Source organism: Tupaia chinensis, unplaced genomic scaffold (assembly GCF_000334495.1).
Source record: "Tupaia chinensis unplaced genomic scaffold, TupChi_1.0 Scaffold000369_1, whole genome shotgun sequence".
Lineage (NCBI taxonomy): Eukaryota > Metazoa > Chordata > Mammalia > Scandentia > Tupaiidae > Tupaia > Tupaia belangeri.
The window spans coordinates 2,144,375-2,158,360 of record NW_006159866.1 but is presented as its reverse complement, the minus strand read 5'-3'; the positions used below and the strand labels follow the sequence as shown (position 1 = coordinate 2,158,360).

The 13,986-nt window shown below is 58.8% G+C and overlaps 1 protein-coding gene across 1 annotated transcript; it reads right to left on the bottom strand.

Annotated features, from left to right (window-relative positions):
• Positions 1-2,450: 2,450 nt before the first annotated feature.
• TBC1D21 (TBC1 domain family member 21) lies at positions 2,451-12,161 on the bottom strand. The gene is made up of 11 exons (XM_006153351.1): positions 11,941-12,161; positions 8,960-9,067; positions 8,734-8,837; positions 6,858-6,952; positions 6,346-6,456; positions 6,115-6,215; positions 5,109-5,205; positions 4,746-4,846; positions 3,911-4,027; positions 2,966-3,049; positions 2,451-2,658 (listed from the first exon to the last, which is right to left on the bottom strand). The coding sequence occupies exons 1-11, from the start codon at positions 11,998-12,000 to the stop codon at positions 2,626-2,628; spliced, it is 1,011 nt and encodes a 336-aa protein (XP_006153413.1). The 5' UTR covers positions 12,001-12,161; the 3' UTR covers positions 2,451-2,625.
• Between the last annotated feature and the right edge of the window lie 1,825 nt (positions 12,162-13,986).

Genomic DNA, 13,986 nt, shown 5'->3' with positions numbered 1-13,986 from the left:
CGTACGTGCACCTGGCATGTTTGGAGTTCTAGGACTTAAACCGTGCAGTCTGCCACATGGGATCCAGCCTCCTTAACTGCCAGGCCCCTGGCTGTCCCTGGGCCAGGCCATGTCTCCGTGGCCCCTTGCTGGGACTGCTGTCCATGCACAGGGTGTGGGGATAAACCCAGTGGGCTGGGAAGGAGACTCAGAGCTGGTCCTCTCTGGCCACCATCCTTACCATTCTGAGATGACCCTCCCACCCCCAACGAGCCACCCTGGGTGGACACGGGTCACCATCCCGTGGACCGCGCTCTGCTGTCAAAGGTCCGCCTTCTGCCATTCCATGATGCCCTGGGACTTCCCAGCCTCCGCACTGTCGGGGAAAACCTCCCTCCCTCAAAGCCCTGGTCTCAGGTTCCTCCTGCAAGCAGCGTGCAGCAGGCTGTGAGATGCTCGCCACGCCGCCGTGGCTGCCAGGACACGCACCTCCACGTCCCCTCACCAGTGCCATGAGCAGCGGCAGCCCTTGTGTCCGTCACTGTCATTCCCTCCATCGCCATCCTCCCCCTCACCAGGCTCCCGCTGCCCTCAGCTCTCCATGGCCAGCCCGTCCACTATGTCCAGCACTGGCCTTCCCTCTGCCTCTGCACCTTGTCCACGGCCTCATGTCAGTGGCACCTCCACCATCGCTGTCACTCAGCCCCTCCTTACATCTGTCCCCCCACTCCGTGGTCACGAGCTACTCCTGCCAGGGCCATCTCTACCACTGCCATCTCTAATGTTCACGTGAGCGCTGTGATCAGGAGCCTTACCACCCGCACCTCCGCCAGGCCCACCCCTGGCTCAGCCTGGCATTGACCCCAGGACCTGGGCAAGGAGCCATCTGAGACATCCTGCCTGGCTGACAGACACCCCTGCCCATGCTTCCCAGAGCAGAGCACAGCAAGTCAGGGGTCCGAATGTTCCTTCCCTCGCCCTGAGAGCCGACCCCTCCTCAGGGTGCTTCTGACAGGCAACTCGAACCTTGCTGTCAGCCGTGCCTGTGCCTAAGAGACAGCCGCCTTCTGGGTGATGGATGGGCTCATTAATCCAGGGCTGCCCTTGTTTGCATAATGGGCGCATACATTTGCATCCTATTTGCTCCCAGCCTCTGAAAGCTGCACTGTGGGTGTGCAGGGACATTTGCATACCGCTGCAGGTGAGGGCTGGGCCTCAGAGATTTAGGTATTTTTAATTCCCTAAAGAGATTCCTTTCTGCAGGCTCAGAGAAGAGCTTGGATGCTTAATTCTAGAATGGTTCAGCTGGAGGGCTCCAAGGTGGACTGATGGGGAGGTCCAGGCCAGAGTCTCTGGGAGGACAGCCAGAGGCTTCATTGTGGTCCCCAGGAGGGCAGAGTTGGGTGGGGGGTTGCAGAGAGCCCTGCTTCCCCGTATTATGAGACTTAGGGCAAGTTCCTCCCCTGGGCCCTTCGTGTCAGGAGCTGTCAGACTTCTGATCACCAGCCCCTCCCGCACACTGCTGCTCTGAACTCGGGTTTCCATCCCTGGCATGCTTCAGAGCCACCTGCTATAGGGTGTTCACGTGAGCTTGTGAGAGAGACAGAGGGGAAAGTGAGAAATCGCTCCCCAGGGGGACAGCCACACCCCAGTACCCATCTGCTATAGGGTGCCTGTGCTTGCCAGAGGGACAGAGGGGGGAAGTGAGAAATCACTCCCCGGGGGATGGCCACACCCCAGTACTGGTTTCTCCAGTCTCCTCTCAGGGTTTTGGGCACACACTCATGCACCCGGCACAATTTATCCAGCCACTGGGTCCAGGACTCCACCCGCAAAATCCACTGTGTGGGATCCAGTGCCTTAATCTCCATGCCGCCTCTGGCTCACCTCGGGTTTTTAAAATTCCCGTTCTACCCCCCAGCAGCCTGCCTGAGTCTAGGTGGGAGTTCTACTGTGCCTAAGAGCTGCCACTGCCGTGCCACCCCCCGCCCTTGCCCCATCATCGGCTGGAGTCCCTTCCCTAGCACAGCCCCATCCCCACCCTCTCTCCTCCCTGGAGCTGGCAGCAGTTTGCAGCCAGGACCTTCGTCTGCCCGAGGCCTCAGAAGTCAACCTCTCCTGCCCTGGGCAGCATGGCTGGTGGCCAGCCATGGCAGGACATGCCTTCCCCCTGCCCGGGCCTCACCCCACCTGTGTGATTGGTGTGTGGGGTGAGGGAGAGACGAGAGACGGCAAAGCCCCTCCTCGAAGGAATGGAGTCCCAGGCGTAGGCTCCTCCTCTTTGGGTGGGCTCCATCTGCCTTTCCAGCTGAGGCTCCGGCAGCCCTGGAAAGCCCTGGTCACATGAGGGGGGCAGTTGGCCACGGTCTCCGCCCTGCGGGCTCATCTCCAACCCCCTGTGTCTGCTCACCTGGATCACCTTCTTACCCATCATGCTATCTTGTCCCAGCCCTGCCTGCCCCAGGCCCCCGAGGTCAAAGGACACAGACCGCCCAGCACACGGCCCGGCACGCTCTCACTCCATGAGGCTGTTTCTACTGCGACTGTATGGCTACTCCCTCACCCAACCCCGTCAGCTGCCACTCCGACCTCGCATTTGAAGAGCCCGTCCATCCAGGGCGTCTGTCCGCTGCGGCACCCACATCCTCAGAGAAAGAAGTCCTTCAACGGCTGAGGCACCTGGCGGAGGGAGGGTCCCAGGGTGAGTGGACAGACTCCTGTCTCTGCCCTCGCTCGTCAGCACGTCCAGCGGTGACATGCTCCTGGGTGCCAGACCTGCACCTGGCCCGCTGGGATGCACACAGGGTGGGAGACGAGGGCTATGAACTCATAGAGTAGTCCGCCCCAGCGGCACAGCGACACATGCAAACGGGAAAGAGCGGGGCACACACTGTGTCTAGGGCCTGAATATGCCTGCTATGGACTGGGCTTTGGAAATCAGGGAGGTCTTCTTGGAGGAGGAGGAGAAGTCACTGGGGCAGCTTACATCCTTTTGAATGAGCTCAGCATACACCACACAGGCAGCCGAGATCAGCTCGTCAGCTTCAAGGTCGATGAGGTTGTTGCAGGCCTGTGTGGGAACAGAAGGTTATGGGGGCTGGGGACGGGGTGAGTGGTGGGCATGGGAATGAGGATCTGCTCCCCTTCACTCCTGGGCGCTGGCAGCACCCAGGGAAGAAAGCGCCACACAGAGCACAGAGCGTCCTCGTCCTCGGGTCACCTGTCTCTCCCGACCTGGTGCCTGAAACTGTTTTTTGATGCTAAATGAAGCTTTTGTACAGGGCTCTGGGGAGTCCTGGGGCTCCATCCTATCTCAGGGGCTTCTAAGGAGAACTGGATTGATAACTGAGGTGCCTTCTAAATTTTTCTTTAAACGAAGACTTTAGCTGCTTTTTAAAAAGGTTCTGGTCTGGCCCCATGGCCTGGTGGTTAAGGGAGCCAGATCCCACATGGCCAACCACAGTGTGAACCCTAGCCCCAGTGGCTTGAGAAATGCCCAGCGTGTGTGAGGAGGGGCTGTGGTGTGACCATGCCCCACCGAGGGTGCTTTCTCCCTCGGTCTCTTTCTCTCAGTGTGTCTCTGTTTCTCTCTGCCGAGTGCACGCACCCTCTGGCAATGAAAAGAAACGCTGAACACTCTAGGTCCTTTTGCCACAGGAGGCGTCCCAGGGCTGAGGGGTAGACAGTGCCTCGGTTTCCTCCTGCGCTAACCAGGGTGATGCCCACGGTCGATATAGCCCCTGTGTCTGTGGTGGACGTGGACAGGCCCTGTCGTGGCCGGTGTTGAATCTGGGCCATTGCAGAATTCGCTCCTGTTGCTGTTTCTGTCTGCAGGCCAGGGCAGCCCAGACGGCAGCACCCTGAGCCCGGACCTGCAGCAGGGGCTGGGCTGGGGCGTCAGGCCAGGGCAGTGGGGCGGCCGGGCTCTCACCAGGAGGATGTCGTCCCCGCTCATGCTCTCCTGCAGCACCTGCTCACGCACCATCCGCAGCATGCAGTAGGCCACCAGCACCTGGAAGTTCCTGCAGGGCTTCCCAGTCAGCAGCACCTGTGTGCATGGGGCCCTCAGCCTGCAGTCGCCTTAGGTGACAAAGTGCCCACTGACCCAGGACCAGGGCCTGCCCTCCCTGGGCCTCACTCACTCACTCACTCACTCGGGGCAGTGCTCGCAGGTGCTCCTGGCTGTTGGGGACACAGGGAGAGGGAGGGAGAATGGAGAGCCAGGAGAGGCTGGGGAGCTGCAGCATTGGCGTGGCGCTGTGGCCAAGCCAGTGTTGCTGGGAACTGGGAATACAGGTGTCACCACAGGCCTGACCTAGGCCATGGAGACCAGCAGGCTAAGAGAGGGGGCAGGAGCAGTGGGGAGACTCAGACGTAAAGTACCAGGCTGGGATGGGGCAGGATCCTGTGGGCAGTAGCAGCCGCTGGCAGGACAGTGACAGGTAGATGTGTCCCTGGGGAGGTTCATCTACTAATGGCCCTGGGTACTGTGGCCCTGGGAGCCCCACCTTCTGCAGGGGGCAGCAGCTTGCAGAGGGGGTGGCGGAGGAAAGGGCAGCTGGGGAAGGACATGGAGGGGGTCGGCCCATGCTTCCCCATGGGACAGGGAGGTCTTTCCCATGCTGACTGTCCAGCAGAAGGCACAACCACTGGGCCCTGATGGGGTGTGCCAGCTCCTTCCAACACGGCGGGAGCAGGGCTGTGGCCAGCAACCCCCTTCTCCCCAAACAAGCTCACCCACAGTAGGAATGACAGGGAGGCCTCACCTCCCAGAGACGCCAGACATCATCGAAGGACTTGAAGGCACGTTGGAAGCAGAGGCAGAACCAGGGGAAGAGGGACTGCACAGCCCCTGCACCCTTCCCCTCTGTGGGAGGCAAAATGGGGACAAACTGTAGGGGAGCTCACACGTGCAGCTACGCCATCCAGAGCACACACACTCCCAGGGCACGGGGACCCCGGCTGCTGCCTTCCCAGCTGCCATGAGAGCCTGTTCAGGTTGGTTTCCCCTAACTCCTCCCAGGGCCCTGGGGAGGTCTCCTGTCCCTCCAGGACTGGGGGCTGCTGGTGTGGCTGAGTCCTAGCCGCCCCATGCCTGCCCTGATGGGTGGGGGTGGGGGACCACTCACTGAGGTGCTCAGCAAACACGGGGTCCAGGAAGGTGATCAGCTGGCTGAGTATGTCTAAGTTCCTGCCCACGCCAATGTTGATGACGCAGCTGTGTTCCTGTGTGAGATGAGTGGGAGGGCAACTGAGTCCGGCCTGGCCCGAGGGTGCGGGGACAGCCACCTGCCTCCCCACTCCAATTCTGGAGCTCCTGTGTGCGTCTGGCTCTGGGCTGGCCCATGTCTCTGTCTCTGCATGACCCCATGTGTCTCTGTGCTCGTGTGCACACGTGCAAACATCTCTGTGATCTGTGTCTGGTTGTATGTGTGTGCATCTCTGAGCAGCTACGTCTGTGTCTGAGTGTGTCTTAATTCATGCGTGCGTGTGTGTGCATGTGTGTGGTGGGCTGCAGAGAGGTCTCAAAAGTGGTTCAGATCCAGTGAGCCCAATTAGCTCCACACACAGGGTGCTGGGTCAGATCCAAGGGGGATGAAGAAAAAGGGGCATGTGCGTTGTTGCAGGTGTGGAAGGGGATGCAAGGGAGGGCTCTGGGCAGCCTCTCATGGGTCATGAGGAAACAGGGAGTGGCACCTTCACAGCCCCCCCAACCTGGACAGAGTGGGTTGTGTCCGGGGACTCCTGAGCCCTGGTGTATGTGGAGTGCAGGCTATGTGGCGGGAGCATGGGAGGCAAGGCCAGCCAGGAGGCCCCGAGGGCCTGGCTAAGATTACTGGACTTGATTCTAGACAGTGGGGAGCCAGGGAGGACTTGCAGGACTTACAGTTGTGTTTGTGGAGGGCAGTGCCAGGAGAGGGCACTGTTACGGGCCTGGCAGCCACGCTCTTTCAAGGGCTGGTAGAGCATCGCTGAACCCCCTCTCAGCTCCAGTGCCTGGCCCTGCTCTTAGGCCACACACTGCCCTGGGTTTGCCTTGGGTCCCCCAGGCTGTTCCATGATTCAGGGGGCCGTTTCAGGGCTGGAGCAACTGGTGGGGTTTCCAATGCCTGCCCAACCTCAAGAGGTTCTCACCATTTTCTGCAAGAAGAACTGGAAAAGCCAGAAGGTCTCATGGTCATGCTCCACCATGAGCTGGAAAAGCATCACCATCTCGTGGAAGCCCTGCTGGTACTCTGCAGAGGGAAGAGCCGTGAGGGGTGGAGCCTGGAGCCAGGGGAGGAGCCAAGGTGTGGGGCTGTGAGGGGCGGAGCCTGGAACTGGAGGAGGAGTAGAAGTGGGGCTGGGCATGCAACCTGGGCTCACCAGCCTGGGTGTTGCACACATAGCTCAGAAGCAGGACCTTCTCCAGCCTCTTCTTGTCAATGAGGACGTTGCCCAGCGGGTCCTTGTCATAGAGTTTCTGGATGTCACAGGCTAGGTTGAGGGCAAGGGACAGGATCACCTCTAGCACAGGGTCCATGGGTGAGATGGTGCCCCACCTCAGAGGGCAGGCCTGGGACATGTGGAGAGGGGGCTAGGACAGGGACTAGGCTGGCCGCCAGCAGGCTCCCTCGGTCAGCACACCCTGACTGGATTCTCCCACCTCCAAGTCTTGGACCTGGTGGGCCCCTTCCTCTCTGTCCGGTTCACATCCAGCCCAGCTCAAGGCCAGGGAGGAAGGTAGCAGGAAGGGCAGGTGGCTGGCGATTCATAGCATTGGCATCTAGGGTGTCCTGTAGACTGGTGGGTGAGGACCCAGGATTGGCTGGTGCCAAATCCCAACACCAGAAAGGAGCTCGCAGGACCCGGCCCCACCTGCCCAGCCCACTGCTCACCGATGTTGTTCCGCATCTCTGTGAAGTTCCGGTGCAGGTTTTCCAGAAGAGGCTGGATCTTCTCGTACATCTGGCATAAGGCCTCGTAGTTCTTCCTGGGAGGACAGAATTGAGGCTGAACTAGTGGCTTTCGCCTTCTGCGAGGGGCAGAGACCTCCAAGCAGCGGCAGCGCTGGCCTGGGGGAGACGCCCTTACCTGCTCTGCTCTCCCCTCTCAGCCGGGCCAGCCCTCACCTCTCTCAGACATCGCCTGTGGGCAGCGTGGAGGCGGGCTAACCCCTGGGCTTCGCACTCCAACCTCCATGCACCTGAGTCCTGGCTCCACAGCTTCCTACCTGGAGGTCTGCCTCAGGAGCTCGAGCTGGGGTGTCAGGTTCCCTCTCAGCCTGTTTCTCTGCCTGTGCCTCTGACTGGGTGGGAGAACCAGGCATGTGCTGGCACCTGTGTGGGGCTGCCAGGTATAGGACTGGGCAGTGGTTGAGGCTCTGTTTGGACAAAGAGTCCTTGCAGATGTGATTAAGGATCGAGAGATGAGGACATGCTGGATTTTCCAGGTGCACCTTAAGTCCCATGACACTTGTCCTTATCAGTGACCGGAGGCAGAGACTGGAGTGAGGCTGCCAGGAAACAAGGAGCCTTGGGAGCTGGTGGTGAGGAAGGGTGCTCCCATGGCCTTCAGGGAGGCGCCCTCACCTTGGCTCACGCCTGTGTCTGGAGCCCCCTGCTGGTTAGGGCAGCCTGGGAGGCTGGGCAGGGCTCTCAGGCCTGGTGTGGACAGCCCTCTGGCTTAGCCTGCATGCAGAGCTCCATGCCCTGGCCTGGAATCACTTGGGGCTGCTCTAGGCTCCCACACTGGTAGTCCCGCCCAGGAGAGACACCTCTGAGGGCAGAGTCACCAGCCCGAAGAGGAACCGAGCCAGCAGAGTGGATCTGCCCAGGTGGTGTCTGCTGAGCCCTCCCAGGGATGGAGAGGCCAGGAGCGGGCCCAAGGCAACAGTGAGCAGGGAAGACACCTGTTCCAGTCTCAGCCCTTCAGACTGGCTGGTCAGAGTCATAGAAGTGCCCATCGAGGGTCCCTGGCTTCAGGAAAGGAGCACACCCCTCCAAACCCTGTTGGCTGCCACCTGCCCGTGCCTGGCATCACACCTGTATCTTCTAACGTAGCTCTCGCTCACAACTACCCTGAGAACATGTCGTTACCCCCACTTTACAGAGCAGACTGAGACTTCAGCAGTGAGGCTCACGGGCAAGCTCACCCTGGGTGTCAAAGACAGTGCCTGAATCTGAACCCAGATTCCAAATCCAAGGTTGTCCAAGTTCCAACCCCATGTGTCACCCCCTGAACCAAAGCACCTCATCTTGGTGCCTTGGAAGATCTGGGAGAGCTGTGTGGAGGAGGTGCACTGTCTGACCTGGACCTTAAAGGATGGCTGGGTTTTTAACAGGCAGATGGTGGGGAGACCATTGAGGATGGAGAGGGAAGAGTGGGCAGAGGGGAATGCAGATGTGTCTGTGCTATGCGGGAGCAACAGTGGGGGAGGCGGAGGTCGGGCTGGCAGCTGGTGTGGTGGGAATGTGAGGTGCCAGGAGGGGCAGGGAGGAGATAGACCCAAGACGCAGCTGGGCCATGGGAGGTGGGTGGAGAGCCGAGCGGGTGGGATCTGGGGGAGAGGCCGTAGGAGTTGCTGGGACTGGGCAGTGGCAGTCGTGGGCTGGGAGTCATGCTGGGGAGGAGGCACTGGCACAGGCCACGACCTCCCTGTGCTGGGCCTGGGTCAGGAGTGCATAGAGGTCTCTCAGAACCGGCAGTCAGCTGCTAGAGGAAGCCTCCAGTGGGCACCACGGAGCCGCCCTGCCCAGGGACCCAGACGGCTACCTCCTGGTGCTGTCCACGGTGAGCCGCTCGTCCTGGGAGCTCTGCCATGAGTAGTAGCCCGTGAGGAACTTCCAGGCTTCCGTCCGCACCACTGGATGCAGACCCTGGGGGAGCAGGGTGGTGGGCACCTGCACCTGCCAGCGCGCTCCGTCCAAGGCCAAACCTCCCCGTGGCGCTCTATGCTCCCGGTTCCAGGGCACGACCCAGGGGAACTTGGGGACCGTACCCTTTCCAGGATGTTGACACAAATGAAGTCCCGCGACTTGGCCAAGTGCCCGTTCTCATCGAAGAAGCCGTCCCACTCCGTCTTGTCAATGGGTGGCTTTCTCTTGGCCTGGCAAGGACAACCGGTTGGCCCCTTGCGAGGACCCCGGCTTTGCTCCCAGATGCTGGGTTCTGGGCTCTGCAGAGCACGCAGAGCTCGCGGCCTCTGACTGACTCACGCCTGGAAATCTGTCCTGAGGACATTACTGACAATAGATAGGGACACCCCGTGTGCACAGCCCTCCCATTCCCGACTGAGAGCTGCTGGCATTCGGATGCTCTGCCTGGAGGGAACAGCTGCGTGAGTGTGCCTCACGGACCCAGTGGGAGACTGCGAGGCATGCATGAGGAAGCACAGTCTGGAAAACAGGAATGTTAGCGGGAAAAGCAGAGCATGAAGCTGGGACCCGGTGTCCCTCCGTGTGCTCTGCTCTGAGGTGCGACTAGCACTCAGTGCTGCCTCTCTTTACTTCTGCCATGAGAGGGAGACAGAGACACAGAGAGATAGCACTTCAGGCAGGCTGATGCCATGATCCACCCCCAACTTTCAGGCAGCCCCAGACTGGGGTGAGTGTGTGCCTGTAATTGGGAGGTCTCTGGACTTGAACCAGGAACCTCCCCATGGGGAATGGCCTTGCAGGGCATTGCAGTGTCCCGCTGGGTCCCCCGTCTGGCCGTACCTCCATGTCCTGTACATTAGCGGTTATAAAAACGACAGCAGAGTGCGGGAACCACAGCAGGAGTGAGATAAGAGGCTGAAACCAGCCAGTGGTGTGTGCAGCTGAGACGCTATGCCCGCTGGTGGGAGCCACACCAGAGGCCCGGGTTCAGTATCTGACCCGGCCAAAAAGCTGGGCATGGCAGTGTGCCCCTGCAGGCCCAATTGCTCGGGAGGCTGAGGCAGGAGGACTGTCACACGTCAGACCCAACTTTAAGAAAAACGAGACCCACTGGACACAACACCGGTTATCTCTGATCACTGAGTACAAGGGATTTCTTCCTTTTTCTTGCACCCTGGTGCGTCCATAAGGAGGAGCGAGACCAGAGCAGACTTTCGGACACCAACTCTCAAGTTCTCGCACTGCTCAAGCTCCATTTCTCCACGAGATGCCCTTGGTGGGTTCCTCCGGCTGGCTGTCCAAGGCAGCGTGTCACTCAGTGAGACAGCGTGAGCAGCCCGTGACCACGAGAGTTGGTGTCCACCAGTCTCTGCAGGTTGACGCCTTCCACCAGCACGCCTGGAAACCTTGGCCATGGCTCCCCCAGAGAAGGGGGCAGAAGTGGGAGCTGAGTGGCTCACTCCCCCGATAGTCCCCACTGCCACAGGCCTCGGCTCCCAGCACATGACTTCTAGCCCACCTCCCTACTGCACTGTGGGTTAAGGTTTTCTCCGAGATGTCAGCAAAGTCTGAAAGCCACTGGAGGGAAGGGAACCATCTATGAAGCTTCGCCATGCCAGGCTTCTCTTAAAGGTCACGGCAGCAAGGCCTCCTGAAAGCCTGGGAAGGTCACTGCTCTGTCTAAGGCTCCCAGCCTCTCTCCTACTGCAGTCCACAGTCAGACACTCCCCACAGTCAGGGGCTCTCCCCTCAGTCAGGGGACTCTCCCCACAGACAGGGGGCTCTCCCCTCAGTCAGGGGACTCTCCCCACTGGGATGACAACCAGCCTGGGATAAGGTGCACCACTGGCAGCGGGAGTACCGAGGAGGGGCAGAGCTGTGGTTCTCCCCGCCAGCTGAGCGCCAGAATCGCCTGGGGGGGGTTGCCCTGGTCTCACTGTGAGTTTCTGGTTTGGAAGATCTCCAGCTGAGGAATTTCCACCTCTTTATTTTTTAGCTTTTGCTATAGGCACATGCGCTGGCCAGAAACAGACAGATGGGGGGAAGCGAGACATCAGCCCCCAGGGGGGATGCCCACACTGCGATCCCTTCTCCTCCATTCTCCTCTCAGGACTCTGGGCATGTGTGCACACACGCCTGGCATGATTGTCAAGCTGCTGGATCTGGGACTCGAACCACACAGTTTGGTGGGATCTAGTGCCTTGCATGGACCTGCCGTCCCAGGAATCTGCCTTTCTTACAATTCCCAAAAGATGCTAGTGCTGCAGGTTCGGCCACCACACCCCGGGAACCGCCGGCTGAGAGGGTGGACGTCACAGCCCTCCTGTCTGGTCTAAGTACTGGCTCTGCCCCTCGGAACTGTGTGACCACAGGCCAGGTACCCAGCTTCTGTGCTTCAGTCTGCTCACTTACGAAATGAGGGGAATGGCCTCACCCATCCCGTGGGGTTGTGGGAGGAATGGATGACTGGAAATAAAGCACTTAGAATCGTCGTTGTACATAATAAATGCCAAGTGAGGGTTTATGTGTTATTAACTTTCACAGAGTAGAACAGTAACATTTAAAACTCAGGGAATGAAGTGTCCATTTTGCATTTTCATGTATCAGTCTCTGAATCACTATGATTAATGAGACTTGAGATTGGTTAAGGTCATTATAATTAGTAATTATGATTTTGAAAAAATGCCGTGTGGAAAATGTTTAGGACTAAGGCTGATTTCAAGGAAGCGCCGTGGCTTATTAACTGGGCCTGGGCCTGGGCCTGGGCCTGGCCCCGCACAGCAGCACCACTGCCACAAGGTGGCAGCATTCCACATCGATGGCAAAAGCACCAAAGGACACTGAGCCAGGAGTGAACTTGCAAACCTAAACTTGTAAGGTTGGAATGACACACCTGGGGAGAAGGCAAGGCTGGCTCGGACAGATGCTGGAAAGGGGCTTGGGCTCCCGCGCACTTGGTACAGACGGGAACACCAGGGTCCGACCGCCCCACCCTCTATGCCGGCTCAGGGTCCTCAACTTGCCCACCCAGCAGGGGAAAACCATCCCAGTGCAAAGCAGAGCCTGGGGAGGGAGGCCCTCAGAGCTGGTGAAGAGCACGTACCAGGATGAAGGAGGCCGACCGCTGGGCAGAGAGGCTGTTTTCAGGAGACAGGGTGGTCATGGCCCCTGCTAACTGTCCTCCAACAGCCTCTGAGCAGCAGGGACTCGCTGGGAGTCCTCGTGATGCCAATTAGCAGGGGAAGGTGACCTTCCTTTTAGAGGATGAGTCGCATTCCCAAGGGGATCCGGGCCTCTCCTGACCTCCTGCTCTTGAACAACCAGCCAGCCATGTGTCACAAGGCCCTGGAACCCTCATCACAATAACCCTGTTACACGGGGTACTCGCCTTCAAGGCCAAGACGCACATAGGAGCCCCGGGCCTAGGCTCGCCAGTCACCCAGAAAACTCGCAACACACACAGGATGTACAGTGGGGTTGGATCCGGGGTGCAGGGGCTCAGCCTGGGCTAGATTGATCACGGTGGGCTTCCTGGGAGAGGTGAGCCACGATGCCTTTCTCTCCGTCGCTGGCTCTTCCTCAGGACTCCCTTAGCTCATTATTCCACCAGACAAGTCCCCAGACTTGAAGAATACTAGAATCCGAGCTTCCAATGTCCTGCTTAACCACTTTCAAAGATTCAGAATCCATATGTCTGGGCCTGGGATCTGGGGAATGTATTTGATACATCTCATGTGACTCAGATTCAGCATTTGCATGGTAGCTTCTGGGGGCAGAGACCAGGTTTATTATTATTATTTTACATTTTTAAAAAAGTTTTTAAAAGAATTATGTATTTTTAATTTTATTTATCACTATTATTATCTTAAAAATTTGCTACAGGGCACGTGTGCTTACCAAAGAGAGACAGAAAGAGAGAAAGAGAGAGGGAAAGTGAGAAAGCAAGTCACCCGGTCTGGGACTTGAACCACAGTTGACCATGTGAGAGTCCAGTGCCTTAACCACCACACCACCTGCTGGGCCAGTAGAGACAGCTTTAGCTATGTAATGTATCTTGTATTCACGGCCCTGGGATAATGTGCAAGTAACCGGATGTGTGGGTTAATCAAACAGGAGCACACACGATGCCCTGCGGGGTCCCCTCTCATACCCCTCTGTATCTGTCAGAGATCGAGTGTGCCCCGACTACCCTGAGCTCCTTCAGGTCAGGTCAACACCAGAGTCCTCTGCACCTCCCCCTCCCGTGCCAGCCCCACCGCGTGGCACTCAGTGGGTGCTCCAGATCTGCAGGATGGCGGAGGGGTACTTGGTGTTGGCATTACTGTCCACCATAGCCATCGCCTGCCTTTCTGCCCAGGTCCCACCTGACTCCAAGGCATCCCTGGTCCTGGGGAGACGATCATGATTAGAGGACCAAGCTGGAATCAGGAACATGGAGTTGGAATTTGGACTCTGACCTCCAACTTCAGTGTGTCCCCTTGCCAGCCTCAGTGTCCCCAGGCGTGAAGTCAGAACATAGCCAAGCTCTGGCTCTTGCGTCCTTATTAACACAATGAATCACGTCCATATGGAAGTCGGCGGCGGGCACAATTCACTGTCTCGTTGACTGTTACTGTTCTGCCCGCCTGCGGCGCTGCACGAAGCCTTTTAAATCACAACACCTTGTCATCCCCCTGCACGGCCTCATCTCAACCGGCCAAGCCAAAGAGCCTCTCCCCGTTCATCTGCTGACCCCAGGTCTCCACGGCGAGGGGCTGACATTTTGAGTGGGAGAAGGGGTGGGATAAAGGTGGACTCTCCCACATCGGGTGGCCTCACCCTGAGGCGGCCAGAGGTTTCTAACACACACGTCCAGAGCAGCAGGCCTGGCGTGGGCGTGAGTCACCACTGGGATTATCTTCGCCTCTGCTCCTCCACAATAGCAGTGTCGGCAGCTTTTCCCCGAGAAGAGGAGGGCCAGGCGGGGGGGTGGGCAGACCCGAGAGCTAAACCCTGTGTGGCCTCTAAAACGAACACATGGACGTACATCATCTATGGTCTTCCTTCACCTCGGGCTCCCGAGCTGTGAACTGGAGGTAAAAACCTTTCTGCAAATTAGCCCTCGTGGTTTCCTCAGTCACAGGCACCTCGGAGAGACCGCACGGAGGCT

Coding starts and splice junctions, on each gene's coding strand:
- TBC1D21 (XM_006153351.1), bottom strand. CDS start 12,000: ATGACCACCCTGTCTCCTGAAAACAGCCTCTCTGCCCAGCGGTCGGCC. Junction 6,216..6,345: donor TGTGTGCAACACCCAGGCTG/GTGAGCCCAGGT, acceptor TTCCCTCTGCAG/AGTACCAGCAGGGCTTCCAC. Junction 4,847..5,108: donor CGTGTTTGCTGAGCACCTCA/GTGAGTGGTCCC, acceptor TGCCTCCCACAG/AGGGGAAGGGTGCAGGGGCT.